Source organism: Wolffia australiana, chromosome 18 (genome assembly GCF_029677425.1).
Source record: "Wolffia australiana isolate 7733 chromosome 18, ASM2967742v1".
NCBI lineage: Eukaryota > Viridiplantae > Streptophyta > Magnoliopsida > Alismatales > Araceae > Wolffia > Wolffia australiana.
Window position 1 is genome coordinate 4,276,924 of NC_135852.1, and position 21,600 is coordinate 4,298,523.

Here is a 21,600-nt window from a genome sequence, read left to right on the forward strand (position 1 = left end):
CCTAGAACACCAGAAGTTTGGCAGAAACTTCAGGGGACTACAAAATCCTGATTTTTTTGCATAATAATATAAAGATAAAACTATGATATCAATAATGAATGATTTATAACAAAAAAGTATTTCTGTTGTTTCCCCCTTTTAGTCTTCGCTCCCAAACCAAGAAAGACAAAATGGACTAACTGGTGTTGTCTATAGAGTTTTACATACAAAACAGCAATGTGCAAGTGAAACTGATGTCATCATACCTCAGTTTATTGAGGCAGATGGCCAATCCAAGACCCATTCCTTGATATTTGAAATGTATTACCAGGGCCAAAGAGGATGCGTTGTTGGTTTCAAAAGAGAATTCTGAGCAGCATGGCCTCAAAGAGGAAGGCACCAAATTAGATCTTGCTAGAATAAAAAGTTAGTGCAAAACAAGCTACAGCATTGTTGATTCCACCTTAGGGCATGGCCTCATTGTCATACAGCAGCTCACCATCCATAGAAAGTGATGTAGCCCAGAAGCTAAGGCTGCGCCAGAATGAGAACAGATTCCTTCCTCCCAGATGCCAAGCGGGATGCATCTTACCCTTGTCAGTTTTTCCTCATTTGAATCAGCAGTTGTTCCTGATCCTGTGTCAGTACCACATACCTAAAACAAGGGAAGAGAAAAAGAAGGGACAAAGTCACTGTACAATGGTTTTACAACTGCTGATTTGTCTGTCATCGATAATGCCGATAATTGCAAGAATCTCCTTTCCTGCAGTGGCCCTGCTGAAAGAATCGGCAGATGCTCGCATCGTGCCCTCTTGGCGCTCCCCCACCACCGGGTGGAACCGCTTGGTTCCATCCCTGCCTCTCACTCTCCAGCGGCGGCTGGCTGGCACTGCCAGCACCATCCATCTTTTGCTGGGCTCCCCAGCTTGCATTATGTCCAGAATTTCCATCAGAGGATGGAACCACCCAGGCAGGATTAGGGGTTGGAACTCCATGCTGATTGGGTAGTACCCAATTAGGAATTTGTGGCATGGCTGCCGGCGGCCCGGGTAACCAACCTGCTGCCGCCGCAGCAGCGGAAGCGGCATTCAGGTTTATAGGTCCTTGCACTGAAGAGGTCCATCCAGGGTAAGCTTGAGCCTGTGCTTGCGCCATCCACAGCAAGTTATTCATATTGGGGTTGGCTGGGGGTGGAGGCGGCGGCGGCAGTGGCGGTGGGGGTGGAGCCCAGCCAGTTGCAGTAGAAGGATTTCCCAGCGGTGTAGTTACCCAAGCCCCCCCTAGGTTTCCCTGAGCCAATGCTTCCCAGGCGGCGCTTCCTTGGCCTTGCGTTAGTGCAGAAACAGGCCCAGAACCGGGACCCACAATTGTGTCCTGACTCATTGCTTGCTCTGGTTTCTTACCTGTCCACAATGGAAAAAAATAGAGTTAACAGAGAGAGAGAGAGAGAGAGAGATGATTCAGATTCTAAGACCTGGGTCATATCTGGAGGGTTCCACAGTGGGAGTGGGGGATGGCATTGACCATTCACTCCTTTGCTCTGAGGTGGAAGAGCGGCCTTGACCGGGGTTTTCAGGATGGCTATGCCTCGCTCCCTCGCTGGAGGTAAAGTTATACCTCTGATGCTGTTCATAGCTACTTCTCCGTGATTCAACATTCATGTGCTCATCATACTTGGTCAAACCATCTCCCGATGAGTTAGAATGGACCCTTGAGTTGGGTGACCAGGCGCTGACCTGAATCGGACCGGCAGCTTCGCCCCTCCATTGGCTGGGTGACTGATACGAGTTTCCCACCTTGGGAGACGCCACTTCTCTGTGAAACTTCCCCAGAAGAGCATCTGTCAACAGAATCGAATCTTCCTCTTTTTCAGAGGCCCTCCATATCCTGAGGCTTGCAGGGAAATAACCAGTTGTGTTCCACTTCCGCAGTTGGGTCATAGAAAAGGGACCCTGGATTTTGCCAGACGGGTCTTTGTAATGCCATATCTTCTCATTATCATTTACAGCTAGCGGAGTTTTTGGAGATTTTAACCCTCCAGTAGTGAGCAAGCTCGGGTCTGCTGCTACTGGGCTTAGAAGGAGCTTCTCCTTGTGGTGATTTGGCATTGTCACTCCGTTAAGATCGGAGTACCCCCCTGAGCCTCTGTGTGGGTCATTGAAGGTGTCCAGAGCAGGTGGGATTCCTTTTCTCGGTAGCGTTGATTCTCTTCTCCTGCTGGAGAAGGAAGAGTCCCTCGACCTGGACATGCTTTCTGCAAATATCAAATTGCATCGGTGAGAAGAAAGACTTATAGATAGAGACAAAACTAGATTGACAGAAATTGAGGTTGATAGATAGATAATCAATATTTTTTTGAAGAATAGATAATAAATATAAATAGAGAGAGAGAGAGATGGATGGATGGATGGATGGATAGATCGATAGCTAAATGTTGGCTTGCCACTGGGTCTCTCGGGCGTCGCCCTTGCATCGCACTACTGCATGAACGCGCCCCTAAAAATGGAAAAAAGAAAAATTGGCCCATCAACTCGCCTGGTCTTCTATTCCTGAATTCTTCTTCATCAGACTCGTAATTAGGATCCATTTTGGGGTCAGCGTGGACTGCGGGTATTTCATTGAGGCGACGAGCACGCTCCTCGGGGGAGTTCAGACGTTGAAGCTTCTCAACACATTCTCTAAGCGTGGGATGTAGTTAAGGTGATAACGCTAGATCTACCAAAATATTTGTCACATAAAAGCGACCTGAACGTCATTTCAAATCAAGCTTGGAGACTTTATGAAGGACATGCAAGAAAATTTTCAGGTGGATTGGTACGAGGTCCTAGGCGTTTTATCATACGATTTTAACTATAAATACATGTGGTTGATATACTCAACAAAATGACCCCGACAAGAAACAATCAGAGAAAGTAACGTAGATATCATTGCCGGGAATATCTAAAACAGAAAGTGAGACGAAGATCAATGCAGCATAGAACTATGGAAGCACAAAAACGACCCAGTATCATAAAGGCGATATATCACAAGGAAATTCAGAAATAAAGGCATTATTCCCAGAAAAGGAAAGCGAGGCACAAATAGTACAAACCATGAATATGAAATTTAAGAAGTTTTAGAAATGTAAATCATTATATCCGATTTATTACAACCATAAGAAAACAGACAATAGGACCAACAACAGTGGAAAAATGTTGAAACATATTTATAGGAAACATATATAAGCGATAAAAAGAAAGATATGACAAGAATCCGACTGAAGGATATTCTTTTCGGTGGCCCTTTTCACTTGCACGATCTCGAAGATGGCTGAGCCGTTGCTTCTCATTTTCCAAAGACTGAAAGACAAAATGTCTGCTTATGAGGCCAGCGGAGTTAACAGCAAATAGAATAAAGACCAATAATATAAATTAAATGTCAATGTAAGTTATTAAATAGTATAACTTTTCATTTGTAAGTAATTAGTAATGAGCTCTTAGTGATGTTAGCAAAAAACTTTTTTTTTTTGCGTCAAAGCAAAAAACTTCTCTTGTAAAGATCAAATTTCTTCCACACACTTACTTCATTAATTCTCACAGACCGTAGTGCTAATGCTCTCTCCTGGATACCACCCTGCAGAAAAGCACAAGAGGTCAACTTCATCAGACAATAAATACCAAAACTAGCACAATGAAGAGCACTCACAACTGTGAGTCGGTTAATGAGTCCACATTTTATGCTTTGACGCAGCCGCTTGCACTCCTCCTAAAATGAAAATGGTAGTTGTAGAAGGATCAAATTTTTATTCAGAAATTTTTAATGAAAAATTTCGAAAAATGTTAGTAATATCTGATGAAATAAGCACTATAGATGAACCAATAACTGAAGAATAAAATGGATACGAATTTAATTCATATTATAATAGTTACCTTCACGCAGAAACATTAACTTATTCCGAAATCTAATCCCAACACAAGATGCAGGTCCTCTTTAGGGACCCACATGATAGAAATAAGGTTTACAAAAAGACCCTCAAAAAAATAAAAGTGACTGGAAAGAACTCTGATGAAAAAAACCTTCGAGAATTCACCAATGGTTTATCAGGCTTTATTTTTTATCATTCATCAGACTAAAAGCATTCAGGAGCTAAAGAGATGCCTCATAACGAAGGACACAAATCGCTCATATAGGTTCCAAAGCTGGAAAATTAAACAGTGGTGCAGAAAATCACCTCAGTGAACTCCTGATTTGAGATGGAGTCAATAGACACCACCTCTGTTTTGCTCAAATTTAGAATCTCAAGAGCAATATCTGTCGTCTTTTTTCCACTCTTGTACTTGTCTTCAACCCTGCTGGTCCCTGAATAAATATGCACATTGGTCAGTCCAAAGTCTGTCAACAACGTAAAGCTATTGTTTGCTGTCCCTGATGAACAATGACAAGAGGATGATGATGAGCTTTCATTATCCCCATCATTCATCATCGCAAGGATAATGATGATGACGCCACATGGGTCTCATCATGGACTCGCACCATTATCCCTTTTGTCAACCTCGCTTAAATGTGGATGACAGAAATTGTCACCATCACTCACACTGCGGGTAATAACAACGATGATGACAGAACTTCGGACTGATGGTTTTAGTCATTTTCTCCAATCACAATTCCAAGCTTAACCTAACTGACAGAGAAAAGACCAGAGAACCCTTACCAATGACAGGAACAAGCCTATACATGTCCTTCCTCATCCCTGAACCAGAAATTCTGATCCTGACAAAAGACCCAACAACCTTCTCCTTGACATCTGGATCGGCAAGCAGCTCTTCCATTAAATTACGTCGAAGGTACAGTAAATTTATATTATGGACATCGATGGCGGCATAATCATCAACATTGCTCTGACTCTCGCCTTTGCCTGTTTTCTTGCGCAATTTATGCTTCTTGTCAGAACCAACAGTCGCTGAGTTATTGTTACCCTCATTATCTATCTGACTAGATTCAGGGTCCAGAACGCTCCCTTGGTTGTCATCTGTGGCTACTTGTGATGGTTCTTTCGCAAGAAAGTGTGATTCGAGGAGTTTAAGCATTTCAAAGTGCCCGACACGTGCTTTCCCAAAAAGAGTTTCAAGTCGTGCGTCACAAACAATCTGGCTCTTTCGGCGAGGATCACGTAGGTTATTTTGCTTGATGTATTCAAGTAAGAGAGTATGAACATCAAACTGGCACATGACAGATTTGTCTCCATTTCTCATATGGCCCACAAATTCCAAGAGTTCATTAGAAGCCCACTCCGAATCCGGATCAGGTAACTGAAGAGCAGCTTTTTGTTCTACACTGCGCGGAGCCTTGGGAGATTTTTTAACCTTTTTCTTTGTGGGTTTGCTCCGTCGAAGATGCCCGGAGGAGCTATCTGAGCTGGAATTATGATCCTCCTTGGCATCGTAGGGTTCATCTGCTTGATCTTCATCGCGGACTGAAGATCCCTTCCAGGGATTTTTCGCCGTGGACACCTCCTCCAGGGTGATTGATAGTTTCATCTTCAAATCGAACCAGTAATCCTTGAAAAGATACTCCCAACTGCCCTTGTCATCAAAATTAACGCCATCCTGCAGGATTAAAAAAGATTAGCACAATCATTTGAAATACAAGTTCCAAAAATAATATTATGTTATCTCAACGAATCAACATCAGATTCTCCGTCAAAGCATAAAATTTTGAATCCTTGAAATGCATCACAGGTATAATATCGAAGTGGATGATATACAGATTCATCTATAGAAAACTGCTCAATCCATGCCACGAATAAGAATCACTTGATATAAATCCAACTGTGAGAGAAGTTTAAGTGCAATGAAATAGATGAGAAGAAAAACTAGTTGCCAAGTAAATCTATGGCTCTAAAACAAAAGTCAAAGAAGCTAAAGACCACCAAGGATCCTGCTTAAAAGTAGATGACGGTATAGCTTCAACTAGAAAAGAAGATCTCAGACAGCGGGCAAGCTTTCACGGTGCAGTTAGACTGCCCAGAGATTAGGCCACCATGAGAGCCTTCAAGACGATCACACGGATAAGGGGAAGAACAATATTTCTATTCCATGGGCGACTGATACGAGACCACAACAGATGTATCAGAAGAAACATTCCAAGGCCTGCGGCACCAATCCAAGGCGGACACGTAGCAGTCAAAGGAAATTGACCAAATCGAGTTCCGAAACATTATATAAAGAATGGTACTTCGAATTAAGTAGGGCGGCAAGAAGTCAGTTACGAATTTGGACTGGAGTTGAGGTTGCGATCTCATTCCGGAGGGGAAGATGACCGATTCGACTTCTATCTCCATTTCTTCTTGGCTCATTCTTATTCTCCTTTCCTAGTTCTGGAAGTACGAGAGACTGGTTACATTCTTAAATTTTCTCAGACTGTTTTGGATATTATGTTTCTTGATTTTGTCAAATGATTATTTTCTTGATTGATTATATTCTATCGATTCATTGTTATCTTGATCCGTCTGGGATCATAACAGCGACAGCCCTAAGTATATACAGTGTAGTCGGGTTCATTAGCTGTTACTGAGACCCGTTAGGGTTACTGATAAGATTCGTACGGAAAATCATCATAGCTACGAGAGGAGGGGGCACCAGTACGAACGTGGCTCTTATTTTTCCAGCACATGCGTTTCAAGCTCTTGAAAGGAGGGAGTGGATGCTATAAACTAGGAGCAGCTGAAGCAGTTTGAGCATCAAGTCATTTCTTGATCAGAAGGGGCTGCAGCTTCACAAGGCGAAGGTGCGAGATACTCTCCGGCAGTTCTTGGTTCTATTTCTTCAAGATTCTTTCAATTGGGTCTATCATCTGAACTCACATTCTTGGAGACTATTCCTCTTATAGTTATTCTTGGACTGTTGAGTTCTTGGTTTATCGTTCAACCACTAATCCGACCAGGATCATAACAGTTACAACAGTTAAAAAGGGGGCAAAAGTACATAGGAATAATTTTCCTCACTTCTAGGGTAAAATATATAAGATGGAAAGCATCTTTAGTACCAGTACACAAAAGGTAAATATATTTGCTCCATATTCCGAGAATTCCTACAGACAATGGGTTTTTCTTATACCTCAATGAAAATAAGGAGGATTGCTACTTCGGATTTCCAAAATTGTTGGTCAATGGCTTTCGGAAAGTTTATTTAAAATAAAAATAAAGTAAAATGGGAACAGAAAATTTTAGAAGAAAAGAGAATATCACGAAAGCGATAAAAACAAAATTTTCAAAAAGCTGCAGCCAAACAATGGATAATAATCAAGAGCGAAGTAAAATCAACATTTCTCAAATTTAATCCTCGGGAATGATACCAACTTAAAATAGAAATGTTGATGAAAGACGAGTCTTAAAAAATAAAACACCAATGAAAAAGGAGAGGATTCGCATACCGTCTTCTTTTCTTCTCTCTCTTTTGTGTCTATCAGCATTACAGTACTTCGGCAAGTTTCACATAATCCTTTGTTGCCTCTAACGCATACAAACTGAGAGTCTTTAATGCAAGATTTGCACAGTGAGTAAGTGCATGTAAAGCACATATAGTGAGCTGCTTTCTCGCAGATGCTGCATATATGCCACCCTAGATAATAATAAAAAAATCACATTATCAATACCATTAAACAGAAAATTAAATTACAGTCTCAAAAGTCCACGATGCATTGCAGCCTGAATCAAGATATTGGGATAGGACTAGCCAATCGCACACAACCAATGAACTCCACTTACTCGTAGGAGTACATACTGGATATGTCAATTACTTTGGGAAATAAAAACACAACAGAGAAAGTCATGTATGGTTTCTTCAAAAAAAAAAGGTCATGTATGGTTCCTCCCCAGCAAGCTTTACAACATCACAGAGAGCCATGTTGATCTAACGCCTATTCATCGAACATTATTTTCTAAATGTGTAAAGCTTTGGGTGAATACTCAAATTAAGCAATATTTCTGCTAGACCTTTGGGCATTAAACCGAGGGAAGGTAATTGGTCCTCACAACTTTCAAGGCCCTTTGGAATATAATGTAGGTCCTTGACTAATTAAGGTGTTTTTTGGCCAAATCTTACTGAGGTTTCCTTCCTGGGATTGGGTCCAGCGACCAAGGTTAGGGAGGAAGGCGTGCTAAAAGATTATCAAACATTAAAAGAATAAGCAAACGAGCTAATCCTGTTCAAGAGATAGGGAGCCAAGTGGCCGAAGTCTTTGTTGAAACAAAAACAAAAGACTAATGAGCAGTGGTTGTAGGTTTGATCATTCGTTACTGCAGCTTTTAAGGAGGACATTTAAAAATCTCCACCCAGAGACCGACAAAATTCAGTACAACACAACTGCGCCAAACAGGTCAAAGTAGACCAACATTTTATGCAATAAAAATGAGAAGAACCCATGGCAGAACCTTCACTTTGATCCTTCAGTCTAATGTTTGATATCCATTGCAGCAATCTATGGGGCACGAAGGCAAACAGACTCAACAAATCAATAAAGATCAACTGTTGAATTGGCTAAAGATGAGTATACAGTCAGTAGCAAGCAGCATAGGACATGCCTGAAAGTTAGGGTATAGGCTCAAAAGTGAGGCGGCTATGTTCCTAGATTTGGCTCAAACATTGTAGAGAATGAGTCTGATCCACTATGTTCCTCTTTTTTAAACTGCCTCTTTTTTAAAAAAAGTGACACGGGTAATCTTCTGATCTAATATAAACTTACTAAAACCAGTTTGAGTCCCCAAGGGATTTAATCCTGAGAGAGATTTGTTTCGATGATTCAGCCAATTGGGTGAAGTTTAAAGTAAAGGTTCTGGGATACCACTTAACCAGCCATGGGAAAATACAAAGACAGGTCCTCCTTATTTGTACGGACAATGATTTATGGCTGCTAAGATCCAAAGTTTGACGGGAAATCAGGGATTTATGGATTCCTGGAACAATAGATATCAGCAATGGTATATGTCGGTATTCAGGCTCAGAAGTAAAATGACATCTTAAAGATAATTGTAGAAAGTAATTCCGAGAAATAACTCCATCCAATCTCAAAATAAAATTATGCATCTTTCTCCATATTTCAGTCGACCATAATAAGAAAAACATGTCTTATGGATTTCTTCTCCGTTAGTTTATCACCTTCCATGGCTTCTTTGATGTTAGGAATACGCTAAAAAAATAAAAGAATCAAAACTTTGCCACATCACCAGATATGACGGCAGAAATGAGTGTTGATTTTGGGGTCGGTTGACACAACGTCTGAAACTAAATCCAAAACTAAAATGAACTTAAATTTCACTAGCAACACATCAAAGAAGTCATTTGGCATCTAAAAGGCCCAAAATTCATTCATAACTCAATTTAGATCGGACACAATTGCAAACAACACAAAATTTTGAGCCGTTGTGTTGAAGCCTACCGCAATTCCATTTACCCTTCGAGCGGAAGAATGCTTCATCTCTATTGACACAAGACGGATGATAAACTTTAGGGCAACCCCTGAAGAAAAATCAAAATTAAACAATTAAGTGTAAGGGAGTATCATCATAAAGGAAGGACACAGTCGCCATCACCCTTGTCCTTCGGCTATGCCAGGATGATTATGACGATGACAAAGTCATCATCGTCACTCAGTCTACTCCTAGGATGACGATAATGACTTTTCGTTCTGCGATGAACAGCACTTTGAGGTCTAGAATACTCCCTCACCTTCTGTCACAGACTACAAGGTCGCCCCCATCAAAGCATATGAAGCAGACGTCCTCTTCCTCCTTCTTCGCAGGCGCTTTTCCAGCCTGTGTTTTTGGGGGTCTTCCTCTCTTTTTCCCTCCCCTGCGGCTACTCTCCTCTAATGCACTTTCGTTAGTTTCCTGCGCATCCATCGTTGATCTATATAGTTCTTCTTGATCCCCATCTGTGAAATCATTTGAAAAAGGTAAAGGGGCAAGCAAGCCTTCTCCACTAGTTATGAACTGATCCCTCCCTTCATCTTTGTCCTCCAAAATCTTAGGATTCAGTTCTGCCTCAACAGATTCCGAAATTTTGATATCATTTCCCTCCGTAGGTTTCAAATCTGACTCCATCTTTACTCTCTCTGCACTCTCTACCATTTCTAATGATTCTACTGCGTTTCTGTCAATGGGTTGTGTACCAAAATCTTTCACTTGTTCTACCATGGAGGGTTTCACCTGCATCTTCTCCTCGGCTTCCTTATCAACATACAGTGAATAATGAGAACCAATTTCACCCTCCGTCAGCAGAGAAGTAGAGTCAAAGGGTTGCACGCTTTCATTGTTGAACCCCCAAATTCCTTGATCAGGCACTCCCTCCATCAATAATTTTCTCTCCCTTGAGTTCTCCTCAATGGATCTGTGTATCACTGACTCTGCCGCTGTATCCACTGCAGAACAAGAGAACCCAGCGCCCCCCTTCTCAATTTGAAAATCACCATGATCAGTAGGAGCAACCCTAGTGGAATGGGATCGCATACTTTCTCCTTGAAATTCACCATGAACAGAGGGAAGAACACCAATGGAATGGGATTGCATACCTTCTCCTTGAAATTCACCATGAACAGAAGGAAGAACATTAGTGGAATGTGATTTCGTACCTTCTCCTTGAAATTCACCATGAACACAAGGAAGAACAGGAATGGAATGGGATTCCGTACATTCCCCTTGAAATACAGTCTCTACTTCTTTTCTTTCTTCCTCCCAGAGAGCGTTTTCTTGATCCACAGGAGAAGGAACGTTAAAAATGTCAGCCTCCTTCCTCGAACCTTCTTCTTCTTCTTCTTCCTCCGTCTGATGCTTCTCAAGAACTCCGTGCTCATCATCAAACCCACTACCCGCCATGGATAAAAACTCTACCTTCTCTTCACAAACTTTTTCCTTTTCTTGCGGTCCTATCCCTACCTGCTCATCAACCGAGCCACGACCGTCCAGACCCAAAACACCGGCCGAATCCATGGATTTCTCCCCAGAAATCCCCTCCAACTCCTCCACATTCTTCTCTTGAAAAACCCATGAACCAATCGTCTCAACAGCCTCTCTTCCTCCCCCGGCACCTTCATCCCAAGGCAGCGGCTGCCCAAGATCTCCGCCCAGCTCAAAATCCCCAAACCCCGACATGTTGCCTTCACAAAATCGCCCAAACCCGCGAAACCCTAGCGCCACGCGACCTCTCTCAGCAGCTTCCCCTCATAGAAGATCAGGGTATTGCTCCAAGCTCAAAGACGAAAACCCCGCAATCGCCAAAAATCAAAGCCAAGAACCCTCCTTCCGAAAACTTCACGAGGAACGGATCGATGCCCACTTCTATTTTCCACCTCTGCAACTCCGTGGAGCTTTCAATGGCGTTTCCTCGAATACGTACCCTTCAAAGGTAGCCCCGGGAAGAGAGAAGACGTCGTCTTCTACCATGGATCGAGGGAGAGAGCTCGTCGGCCGCGATCTGAAGCATGTATGCGGAGATGGCGAAGGGGCGGTGGCTCTTCCCGCCTCGCCGCTGTTCTTCGGCGGCGCCGCTCTTCGCAGGAAAGGGAAGAAAACTCGACAAAGAAGACGCAGAAAACAACAGACTGAATATCTCTTTAATGTGATATTATTTATGTTTATTTGCGCTCTGATTTTGTGAATTTTCATGGGCTGGTCCTTCCTTTGCAGGCCCACCACAGCCCATCTCTTTTTTTTTGGGTTAATAGCACGAAATGTCCCAAACTTTTTCAAAAATCTGAGATATATCCCAAACTATTTTTTTGGCACGGTATATCCCAAACTCTCTAAGTGGACTCCGACATATCCCGGTTATGACATGGAATCCATCGTGGCTGCCAGGTGGATTTCCGGCCAGATTTTGACCTGGGCGGAATCCACCTGGTGGGCACGATGGATTCCACGTCATAACCGGGATTAACCCTTTTCTCTCTCTCTCCTCGATCAAACCTAGTTGAGAGAGAGAGAGAGCGAGAGAGCGAGAGAGCGAGAGAGAGAGGCATTCTAGAGAGAGAGAGAGAGACGTTCTAGAGAGAGAGAGGCGTTCAATGTCGATATATTTTTTTTGATAGGAGAGAGAGAGAGAGAGGCATTCAATATCGATATTTGTTTTTCGATAAGAGAGATAGAGGCGTTCTAGAGAGAGAGAAAGAGAGAGAGAGGCATTCTAGAGAGAGAGAAAGAGAGAGAGAGGCATTCTAGAGAGACCCGACCGAATCGAATCGCCCGGGAGAGAGAGGAGGCACAGAAACAGAGACATAAACAGAGAGAGAGGGGAAGGTGGAGAGAGAGAAAGAGAGTGAGAGGGGGGAGAGAGAGAAAGAGAGTGAGAGAGGGGGGAGAGAGAGAGAGAGGGAGGGGAGAGGGGAGGGAGAGATTTTCTGCTTGGGGGAGGTTATCGGCGATCGTCTTAGATATTCGTTACGCTTTCAAAAGCCCGAACCAAACAGAGCATTCCGACCAAAGGTAGGGTTGCCTATCGATATCCGTTTGGTATTTGATATCATTATGTCAGTAATCGATACCCAATTGTTGATATTTGATCTGAATGTGAGATATCAAATGTATGGAGAGGAAGAAATCAATATCCCATCGACAGATTGAGCTACAATTGTGATACCGAATATCGTTATCGGTACCAATATATCGATATAAAGGTTCAATAGCAAATATCGGATCCATTCATATCAGATGTTTATCGAAACATATAGCAATATAAAATAAAGCAAAATTGAATAATATGTAGTACATAATGTTCTCAACCAGAATATTGATATTTTGGAACGGATAACAGCAGCAAATATCACTATCGGTGTTGAAATATCGACATAGATATTGAATAGCAAGTGCTGTCCATATCCTTTGGTTATCATCCCAATGCGATATCGATATCAAAACTCAATATTCAGACCCATGGTTCATTATCTGATACACGGACAGAGATTAGATAATGAATTCCCAATTACTCTATTATCATCGGTAGTCGATATCCATATTGTACATAACAATAGTCGATAACCCATATTCAGTTCTTGTTGTTCGTTATCCTCACAGTAACGAATATCAAATATGGGCTTAATACCGATTTCAATCCGAATACCCATTTTGTGGATCCAATAGCAATAATGAATATCATGATCTTATTGAAATATAGATAGCATTATAGAATATCCTATCCATTCGGATCCGGTACTAATTATGATCCAATTGCGATATCAATAATGAATATGGCTTTTCTGTCGAAATATCGAATATTGGATCCGTACATACTGATCGTAATCCAATTATGATATTGATAGCAAAACTAGATATTGAATATTTGGATCCATGTTTGGTTCTGATTATGATAGTGATGCTGATTAAATAAGGTCCTAGTGCAGGCCAATAGAGCACTGTAGAATGTCCTTTATCAACCAAAAATACCGGAAGAAAGAGATCAACAATGCTGAGGAAATGAACATCAATACCCCAAAATCAAACCTGTAACTTTCTTGTAAACGAAGTTAAACAAAAAATTCAATCCGTACTTGGCCTGCAGCTTGTATCCTTGTTTGGGTGCATGTCTTCCGATTATGGCCAACTTGGTGGCAGAGAGAGCACTTCATCTGCACGCCTTTCTTGGATAATCTTTGACCATTAAGTTCTTTCTCACTAATGTCAATTCTTCTCTTTTGCTTGGGCCTTCCAAGTTATTTCTTCACGAAAGGAGGGAATACGTAGTTCCCTTCAACTTCGTTCCACAAGTTTTTTCCATTCATTGGTGGGATACCATGACTATAAGCTAGCTGGTATGCATCTTTTTTCAACCAGTCAGTGACAAAATTGACAGGGTCCTGCTTGATCCAGTGAATGCAAGTAATAGCATGGGAGCATGGAATGCCCCTTATATCCCAATATCTGCAACTACAAGCTCTGGTAAGTAAATCAATCACAAATCTGTTTTCCAAGTTTGTAACTTTGAATTGATACTGGCCTGCATGTCTAAGAGTGCATGTCCTAGACTTCAACTTGTTATCTTCGAGCAACTCTCTTATCCGAGGGCATAATTGATCAGTTCTATCAGAAAATAACTCCATTTTCTTAACTATCATCTGCATGACTGCACTTCTAATATCTTCTAGCATGTCTATGATAGGTTTAGACCTAGACTGTATGATATAATTATTGAAGCACTCACAAATATTGTTATCAATCACCTCACATTTTGGCCACTGCAAAACTTCTTTATGCCTATATCTCCAAAGTCATGCGCGGCTTGTGGTTTCAATGTGCTCATCTGTCTCATGATCCTTTGGAAATCTTCATGAGTTGTGCACTTCACATATTTCCAAAATAAGTTCTTCAGTATCTCAGTGGAATGTCCCTTCTTCTTCCAATTTGCATAAATTTGTATAGCACAATTCCTATGCTCCACATGTGGTAACAGATATGCCACTGCATTTTCTAGTCCTTGCACAATGTAAGAGAGTATCAAGCTATTAGTGCAATAAATTAGTTCCACATTATGCAATAAGATTTCAAACAATTATAATATTATGAACGAGTTAGTTAAGTACCTTCTGTTGATCGCTTATAATCGTTCAACCATGACCATCGGAAATTCCTAAATCTTCCATTAGCAGTTGAATAAACCAAGTCCAAGAAGCTTGATTTTCCCATTCAACCGCTGCTCAGGCAATAGGGAACATTTGATTATTCCCAGCTAGCGGTGTTGAGTAGTGCTATTGGTATTGAGATATCGATAAAAATTTCAAACATCGAAAATCGAATCTGCTCAGATTTGACACTGAGCAGGATCAGATCACCATATCGATATCTAACTTCGATAACTGATATTTCATATTCATTCTCCTTTTTTGATATCCAATATTCAATTCAATATCTGACAACAAGTATCCAATCTTATCGGTCCATCAATGTAGGTATCGCATCAATATTGTTTATTGAATACATGGTATTGGCTATTGATATCTGGATAATGAATGTTGTCCCAGATACCAATAGATGAAACCTACCATTATCTGATTATTATGGTTATTGATCGATCTGTTATCATGAACAATGCCAAATTAAGGAAGATAAAATATCCGAAGAGGACAATGCCAACATCGATCACAAGATATGGAGAACTGATAGCAATATCGAATATTTTCATTTCACAAGATGAAAAGCTGTAAAAAACAGAAAAATAAGTAAATTTCATAATCTAAGTTTCAATTAGAATGTTAAAGAAGAAAAACAGAATTACATTTTAAATAATTAAAAAAAAAAGAAATAGAATAAAACAAAATCGAGATGCAGAATAAGAAGATTTAGAGGGAAAGAGAGAAAGAGAGTGGGGGAGAGAAAAAGAGAAATTTAGTTTTTCAAAGAGAGGGGTAAATTTAAGAGAGAGAGAGTTTTCTGAGAGTCTTCCTCTCCGTACATTTGATATCTCACATTCAGATCAAATATCAACAATTGGGTATCAATTACTGACATAATGATATCAAATACCAAACGGATATCAATAGGCAACCCTACCTTTGGTCGGAATGCTCGGTTTGGTTCGGGCTTTTGAAAGCGTAAAGAATATCTAAGACGATTGCCGACAACCCCCCCCAAGCAGAAAATCTCTCCCCCCCCTCTCCTCTCTCCCCCCCCCCCCTCTCTCACTCTCTTTCTCTCTCTCCCCCCCCCTCACTCTCTTTCTCTCTCTCCACCTTCCCCTCTCTCTCTGTTTATGTCTCTGTTTCTGTGTCTCCTCTCTCTCCCGGGCGATTCGATTCGGTCGGGTCTCTCTAGAATGCCTCTCTCTCTCTTTCTCTCTCTCTCTAGAACGCATCTATCTCTCTTATCGAAAAACAAATATCGATATTGAATGCCTCTCTCTCTCTAGAATGCCTCTCTCTCTCTAGAACGCCTCTCTCTCCTATCAAAAAAATATATCGACATTGAACGCCTCTCACTCTCTAGAACGTCTCTCTCTCTAGAATGCCTCTCTCTCTCGCTCTCGCTCTCTCGTTCTCTCTCTCTCTCAACTAGGTTTGATCGAGGAGAGAGAGAGAGAGAGAAAAGGGTTAATCCTGGTTATGACGTGGAATCCATCGTGCCCGCCAGGTGGATTCCGCCCAAGTCAAAATCTGGCCGGAAATCCACCTGGCAGCCACGATGGATTCCACGTCATAACCGGGATATGTCGGAGTCTACTTAGAGAGTTTGGGATATACCGTGCCAAAAAAATAGTTTAGGATATATCTCAGATTTTTGAAAAAGTTTGGGACATTTCGTGCTATTAACCCTTTTTTTTCTCTTGTAGGTTTTTTTTATGTTTTGGGCAAGTCATTTGTTTTTATATTTTTCAATGGAAATAATTAAGAGATAAATATATACATATCATCCTCTTTGTGTGTTTTTTACTGGCTTTTTTTGTTCCTGGTTGTGATATATTTCTCAAAGATAATCTCACTTTACTAAAGTGTAATATCTAATGTTTAATGTGATATTATTATGTTCATTTGTACATAGATTTTTAACTTTTTATGTGTTGCGCCGTCCTTTGTAGATCCACCACAGCCCATTTTTTTAGTGATGTATATAAATATTTTTTCAAATGTAGCTTCTTCTTTTAGTTTTGGGAAGTCCTTTTTTCTGCATTTTTCCCTGTAAAGTTGCTCACTGGGAATAATTAACAGTATTCATAATACCAGTTAATACATATATTTAGATACCGCATCCTCTTTTCATGTTTTTTTTTCAAATTACCTACATTTTACTCCTGGTTGTGATACATTTTCAAAGATTAAATTGTAATATCTAATGTTTTATGTGGCATTATTTATCTTTATTCGTACTCAGTATTTGTGAATTGCTGTGGGGTTGGGCTTTCCTTTCCAGGCCTGAAGCCCCCATCTATTTTAATAATGTATATATACTTTGGGGTGGGGGGGGGGGGGTCATTCGTTTTATAAGTTTATTAAACTGGCCCACAGGAGATTAATTAACCAAATAACCACAACAACATACAGAATACATTTGGATACTGTATTGTATTTTCATGTATTTTATTTATTTATTGATGGCCTGTTTTGTTCCTGATTGTGATAAATTCCTCAAACATAATCTCACCTTTGCTTTTCACAAGCCCTAATGGTAAATGACGCAGTGATTTGATGAATTGTGTTGGGGAAGAGAAGGAGAAGATAATGACATAACTTGAGCAGAGTACATGTGAGGGTATATGTACCCTAAGAGGGAGAGAGGATAATAGGGCTAATGGGCTTATAGAATAGGGCCCATTAGCCCATGAGGGATAGTCTATCACTAACACCCCCCCGCAAGCGAAGTATGGATATCTTCCATACCAAGCTTGGAGACGGCACGTTGAAGAAGAGGGCGGGAGAGTCCCTTGGTAAGGACATCCGCTGCCTGGTCGGCGGATGCAACAAAGTCCAGGTCAAAGATCCCTTCGTCAACTCGCTCCTTGAAGAAGTAGCGGTTGCGCTCCATGTGCTTGACGCGGCCCTGTTGTCCAGGGTTCTTGGCCAATGCGATCGTCGACTTGTTGTCGCGGAAGAAGTGAATCGGGCCAGCATACTCCACGCGAAGATCGTGAAGGATGCCGTAAATCCACTGGCCCTTAGAGGCCCCATCGGCGAGTGCGCGGTACTCAGCTTCGGCGCTAGAGCGGGAGACTTTGTCCTGCTTGCTACTTTTCCAGCTGACGAGACTGCCAAAAACAAACGTGCAGTAGCCCGTGGTAGACCGATGATCCACAACGGAGCCGGCAAAGTTAGCATTAGTGTAGACTTTCACTGTCCGGCCAGTGCTGCGAGGGAAGAGCAGGCCCATTCCGGGGCAGCCCTTCAGGTACGCAAGGACCCGGTGGGCGGCCTGATGGTGAATCTCCCGTGGGGAGTGCATAAACTGACTGAGCAGGTTGACGACGAAGGCGATGTCGGGCCGAGTGTGCGTCAAGTAGAGGAGCTTCCCCACTAGCTGCTGATACCGGTGGGAATTCGTCAGCGGCGAATCCTCCCCTTTGCCCAACTTCACGTTGGGATCAATGGGAGTGCTCACCGGCGCACAATCTGTCATCCCTGTCAGTGCCAGTAAGTCGACGGCGTATTTCTGCTGCGAGACGAAGATCCCACGGGGGGAGTAGGCTACCTCAAGACCAAGGAAGTAGCGAAGAAGGTCGAGGGCCTTGATCTCAAACTCCTTAGCCAAGGCAGTGTTGAGGCGGACAGCTTCGGCAGCATCAGATCCCGTGATAAGGATGTCGTCGACGTACACGGCAAGAATGGAGACACCGTTCGGGCGGTGACGGAAGAAGAGAGAGGCATCTCCATTGCTTTGAGTGTACCCTTCGGTCTTGAGCAGAGAGAACCTCCCAAACCACATGCGCGGGGACTGCTTGAGTCCATAGAGGGACTTTCGCAGTCGGCACACGTGACCGGGGGGGCCGAGTGAGTAGCCCGGGGGTTGCTGCATGTACACCTCCTCCGTCAAGTCGTCGTGCAAGAAGGCGTTATTGACGTTGAACTGGCGGATGGCCCAGTGGAAATGCACTGCAAGCGCCAGAAGAAGCCGGACAGTCTCCATCTTCGCCACGGGAGAGAACGTCTCGAAGTAGTCCACGCCATAGGACTGAGTGAACCCCCGAGCCACAAGCCGAGACTTGAGGCGTTCGAGAGTACCGTCCGCATGATGCTTCTTGGCATAAATCCACTTGCAGTCCACTACCCTCTTGCCCGGAGGTAGTGGAACGACATCCCACGTGTGGTTCTTGAGGAGAGACTGCATCTCCTCGTCCATCGCCGCTTTCCAATGGGGAGAAGCGATAGCATCGGCTAAGCGTCGAGGAACGGGATCCGACTCGATGCGGGTGAGGAACAACTGGTAGGGAGGACTCAGCCGGTCAAAGGAGAGGTAATGAGAGAGAGGGTAGAGGGGGGCCTTAGTGCACTGACGGACCCCTTTCCGTAGAGCAATAGGCCACCCCAACTGATCATCACCATCGACAGGAGAAGGAGCGGAAGCAATGGGGGACTCCCCGGGAGGAGCAGTAGACGACATACCGGGAGTCGTAGGAGACTCACCGGAGGGAGAGGGTAGACCGGGAGGGGGGGGGTGACGAGGGTTGGTCACCGAGAGAGGAGGGTGACGCACCGGGGTTTGACAAGGATGGGGGGCCGGAAGGAGGAACGGAGACCAATGGGAGAGGGAGAGCTGCCGAAGGGGGAAGGGCAGGTAACGAAGAAGAGGTAGAGGACACGTCCAAGGACCCCGCAGGAGGAAGTGAGGAAGAGGAATCAAGGGGAGAAAGATCCGGAAGTGAAGAGGGTGGAGTGGGAGTGGTGGACTCCACGATCGGACTGGGCCCCAAGGGGGGGGCCGAGGGAGCCTCATCTAGCGGAAGGCGTGATGAGGTAGAGTAGTCCCCAAAATAGGGTTCATGCTCGGCAAAGGTGACGTTTGCCGAGATGAAGAACCGCCGAGAAGGCGGATGATAGCACCGGTACCCTTTTTGGAGGGAAGAGTAACCCACAAACACACACCGAAGTGCGCGTGCATCAAACTTCGTGCGTGTGGGAGAAGTATCATGGACGTAGGTGGTGCAGCCGAAGATACGAGGCAAGAGTCCCGTCCGCAAAGAAGCATTCGGGAATGCCACAGTCATCCGGTCCAAGGGGCTGGAGAACTCCAGGAGTGGGGTGGGGATACGGTTAACGAGGTGAGTACTCGTCAAAACCGCCTCTCCCCAATAACGCCCCGGCGCCTTGGAGTCCAACAGCAATGTCCGCGCCGTCGAGGTAACATAGCCGATGCGACGTTCAGCCATGCCATTCTGCTCGGGCGGGGCCACACAAGAGGACTCGTGGAGGATGCCCCCGTCGGCAAAGGAGGCGAGGTCAGCGTTGAAGAAGTCCCGAGCATTGTCGGAACGAAAACGCTGGATGCCTTGACCAAACTGTGTCTGTACCATGGCGCAAAAGTGTCGAACATTCTGCGCAACCTCCGACTTCGCAGTCAAGAGGTAGACCCACGTATAGCGGGTAGCTTCGTCCACAAAGAGTAGAAAGTAGCGGTGCCCTTTCAGACTGATCTGCGGTGCCGGCCCCCAAACATCACTGTGGACTCGGAACAGCGGGGTCGATGTGTGAGACGAGGATGAAGTAAATGAGGATCTGCGGTGCTTGGCTAACTGACAAGGTTCACAAAGCATAGTCTTAAGGTCCACGCTTGAACACAACGCGGGAAAAAGACGCTGTAAAGTGGAGAAAGGTGGGTGTCCAAGTCGCTGATGCTCCATCGGCGCCCCCGACGCTGCTCAGCCACCGAGAGAAGAGTCCGGTGCACCATGAAGCACCGAGCGGCCTCCATCGCCCAGCATCAGCAGTCCGTTCTCCCGCCTAATCGGTGTAGTCCGCCCACCTTGTCGACAGAAACATGCCGTCAGGTTGTAGGTGGAAGGAGCAGGAGATAGCATCAACTAAGCGCTGCGGAGACATAAGCACGCCCGCAGGTCAGGTACATGGAGAACGTTGTGGACCACCGAGGCCGTCCCACATAGACTGCCCGATTCCGGCCACGGAGACGTCCACCCCGGCCGTGAGGACGGTCGGCCACCACGATGCCGCTCATGATACAAACTGGGCATTGCTCGGTCATGTGTTCGGTAGCCCCGAATCAAGGACCCACGTCCAATCGGAGACGACAGGTGAGTGGAAGGTCCGATGGCCGCAGTACCATGCATCGAAGATGAAGGAAGGGAAGACGCACCAAAGCCACCGAAGTAGGCCGTGGACGGATTCTGCGCAGGCAGCCATCTAGTCACGAGGCGGGCCAAATCTGCCTGAAGCTGGTCCATAGTCACTGCGGAGGGGCTGGCGGAGGAGGAATCAGAATGGGCCACCATGGCCTTGCCTTCTGCGGCCTCTTTCTTCTTTCGCCAGTCATTCAGACGCTTCTTGCACTTGTTCTTCCCGTGGCCCGGTTTGCCGCAATACGAGCAAATCGTCGTCCCAGCTGGAGGAGCGGCGGAGGTGGGCGTAGGGAGGATCGACAGTGCCTTGACGCCGGAAGGGAGGGCAGAAAGTAGTGCGGTCGACTCACCCGGGGGGCCGGAGGAGGGAATCCCATGGAGGAGGAAGTGGCTTTCCTCTTCTTGAAGCTCCTTCACCAACTCCTCAAGGGTAGGAGGACCTTCCTTGCGGTGCAAGGCACGACGACGTACGTCATCATACTCGCGGTTCAGGCCATTGAGGAAGCCCATGATCCGCAGAAGAAGCATATTCTGGAACGTCTTGGACGTCGGATCGTCGGGCGGTAGGTAGTAATCCACTTCATCCCACATCTTCTTGTGGGCAAGTGCATATTCAGAGATCGTCAACGACCCCTGACGGAGATTGCTGGCCTGACTTGCAAGGGAATAAAGACGCCACCAGTCGCTTTCCCGGCCACACAAAGAGCGCACCTGATCCCAGAAACCTTTCACCGTTTTCTGATGCGGAAGACGGTCACGGAAATCTGGAGCCAGGGTGTACGCATACATCCAGCCGAGGATGAACTGGTCCTCAATGTCCCACACTGCATAATGTGGGTGGTCGATGGTAAGGGGGTCTTCAGTGCAATGCTTGAAGAGCTGGCGC

The 21,600-nt window shown here is 44.4% G+C and overlaps 1 protein-coding gene across 2 annotated transcripts; it reads right to left on the reverse strand.

The window, feature by feature from the left end:
- Window positions 1–86: 86 nt before the first annotated feature.
- LOC144715337 (zinc finger CCCH domain-containing protein 19-like) lies at window positions 87–11,555 on the reverse strand. Of its 2 annotated transcripts, XR_013584579.1 has the most exons (12): window positions 9,684–11,555; window positions 9,394–9,473; window positions 7,390–7,577; window positions 4,670–5,564; window positions 4,190–4,317; window positions 3,664–3,723; window positions 3,541–3,591; window positions 3,247–3,317; window positions 2,515–2,663; window positions 1,454–2,233; window positions 443–1,382; window positions 87–348 (listed from the first exon to the last, which is right to left on the reverse strand). XR_013584579.1 is itself a non-coding variant. In XM_078590282.1 (11 exons), exons 1-11 carry the CDS (start codon window positions 11,102–11,104, stop codon window positions 706–708), a joined length of 4,500 nt encoding a protein of 1,499 aa, XP_078446408.1. In that variant the 5' UTR covers window positions 11,105–11,555; the 3' UTR covers window positions 367–705. The 2 variants fall into 2 exon arrangements, 1 of the variants encoding a protein (XP_078446408.1); XM_078590282.1 differs by lacking the exon at window positions 87–348 and having other exon boundaries at window positions 367–1,382.
- Between the last annotated feature and the right edge of the window lie 10,045 nt (window positions 11,556–21,600).

Coding starts and splice junctions, on each gene's coding strand:
- LOC144715337 (XM_078590282.1), bottom strand. CDS start 11,104: ATGTCGGGGTTTGGGGATTTTGAGCTGGGCGGAGATCTTGGGCAGCCG. Junction 4,318..4,669: donor TAGGCTTGTTCCTGTCATTG/GTAAGGGTTCTC, acceptor ATATTTATTCAG/GGACCAGCAGGGTTGAAGAC. Junction 2,664..3,246: donor GAAAAGGGCCACCGAAAAGA/ATATCCTTCAGT, acceptor ACTACATCCCAC/GCTTAGAGAATGTGTTGAGA.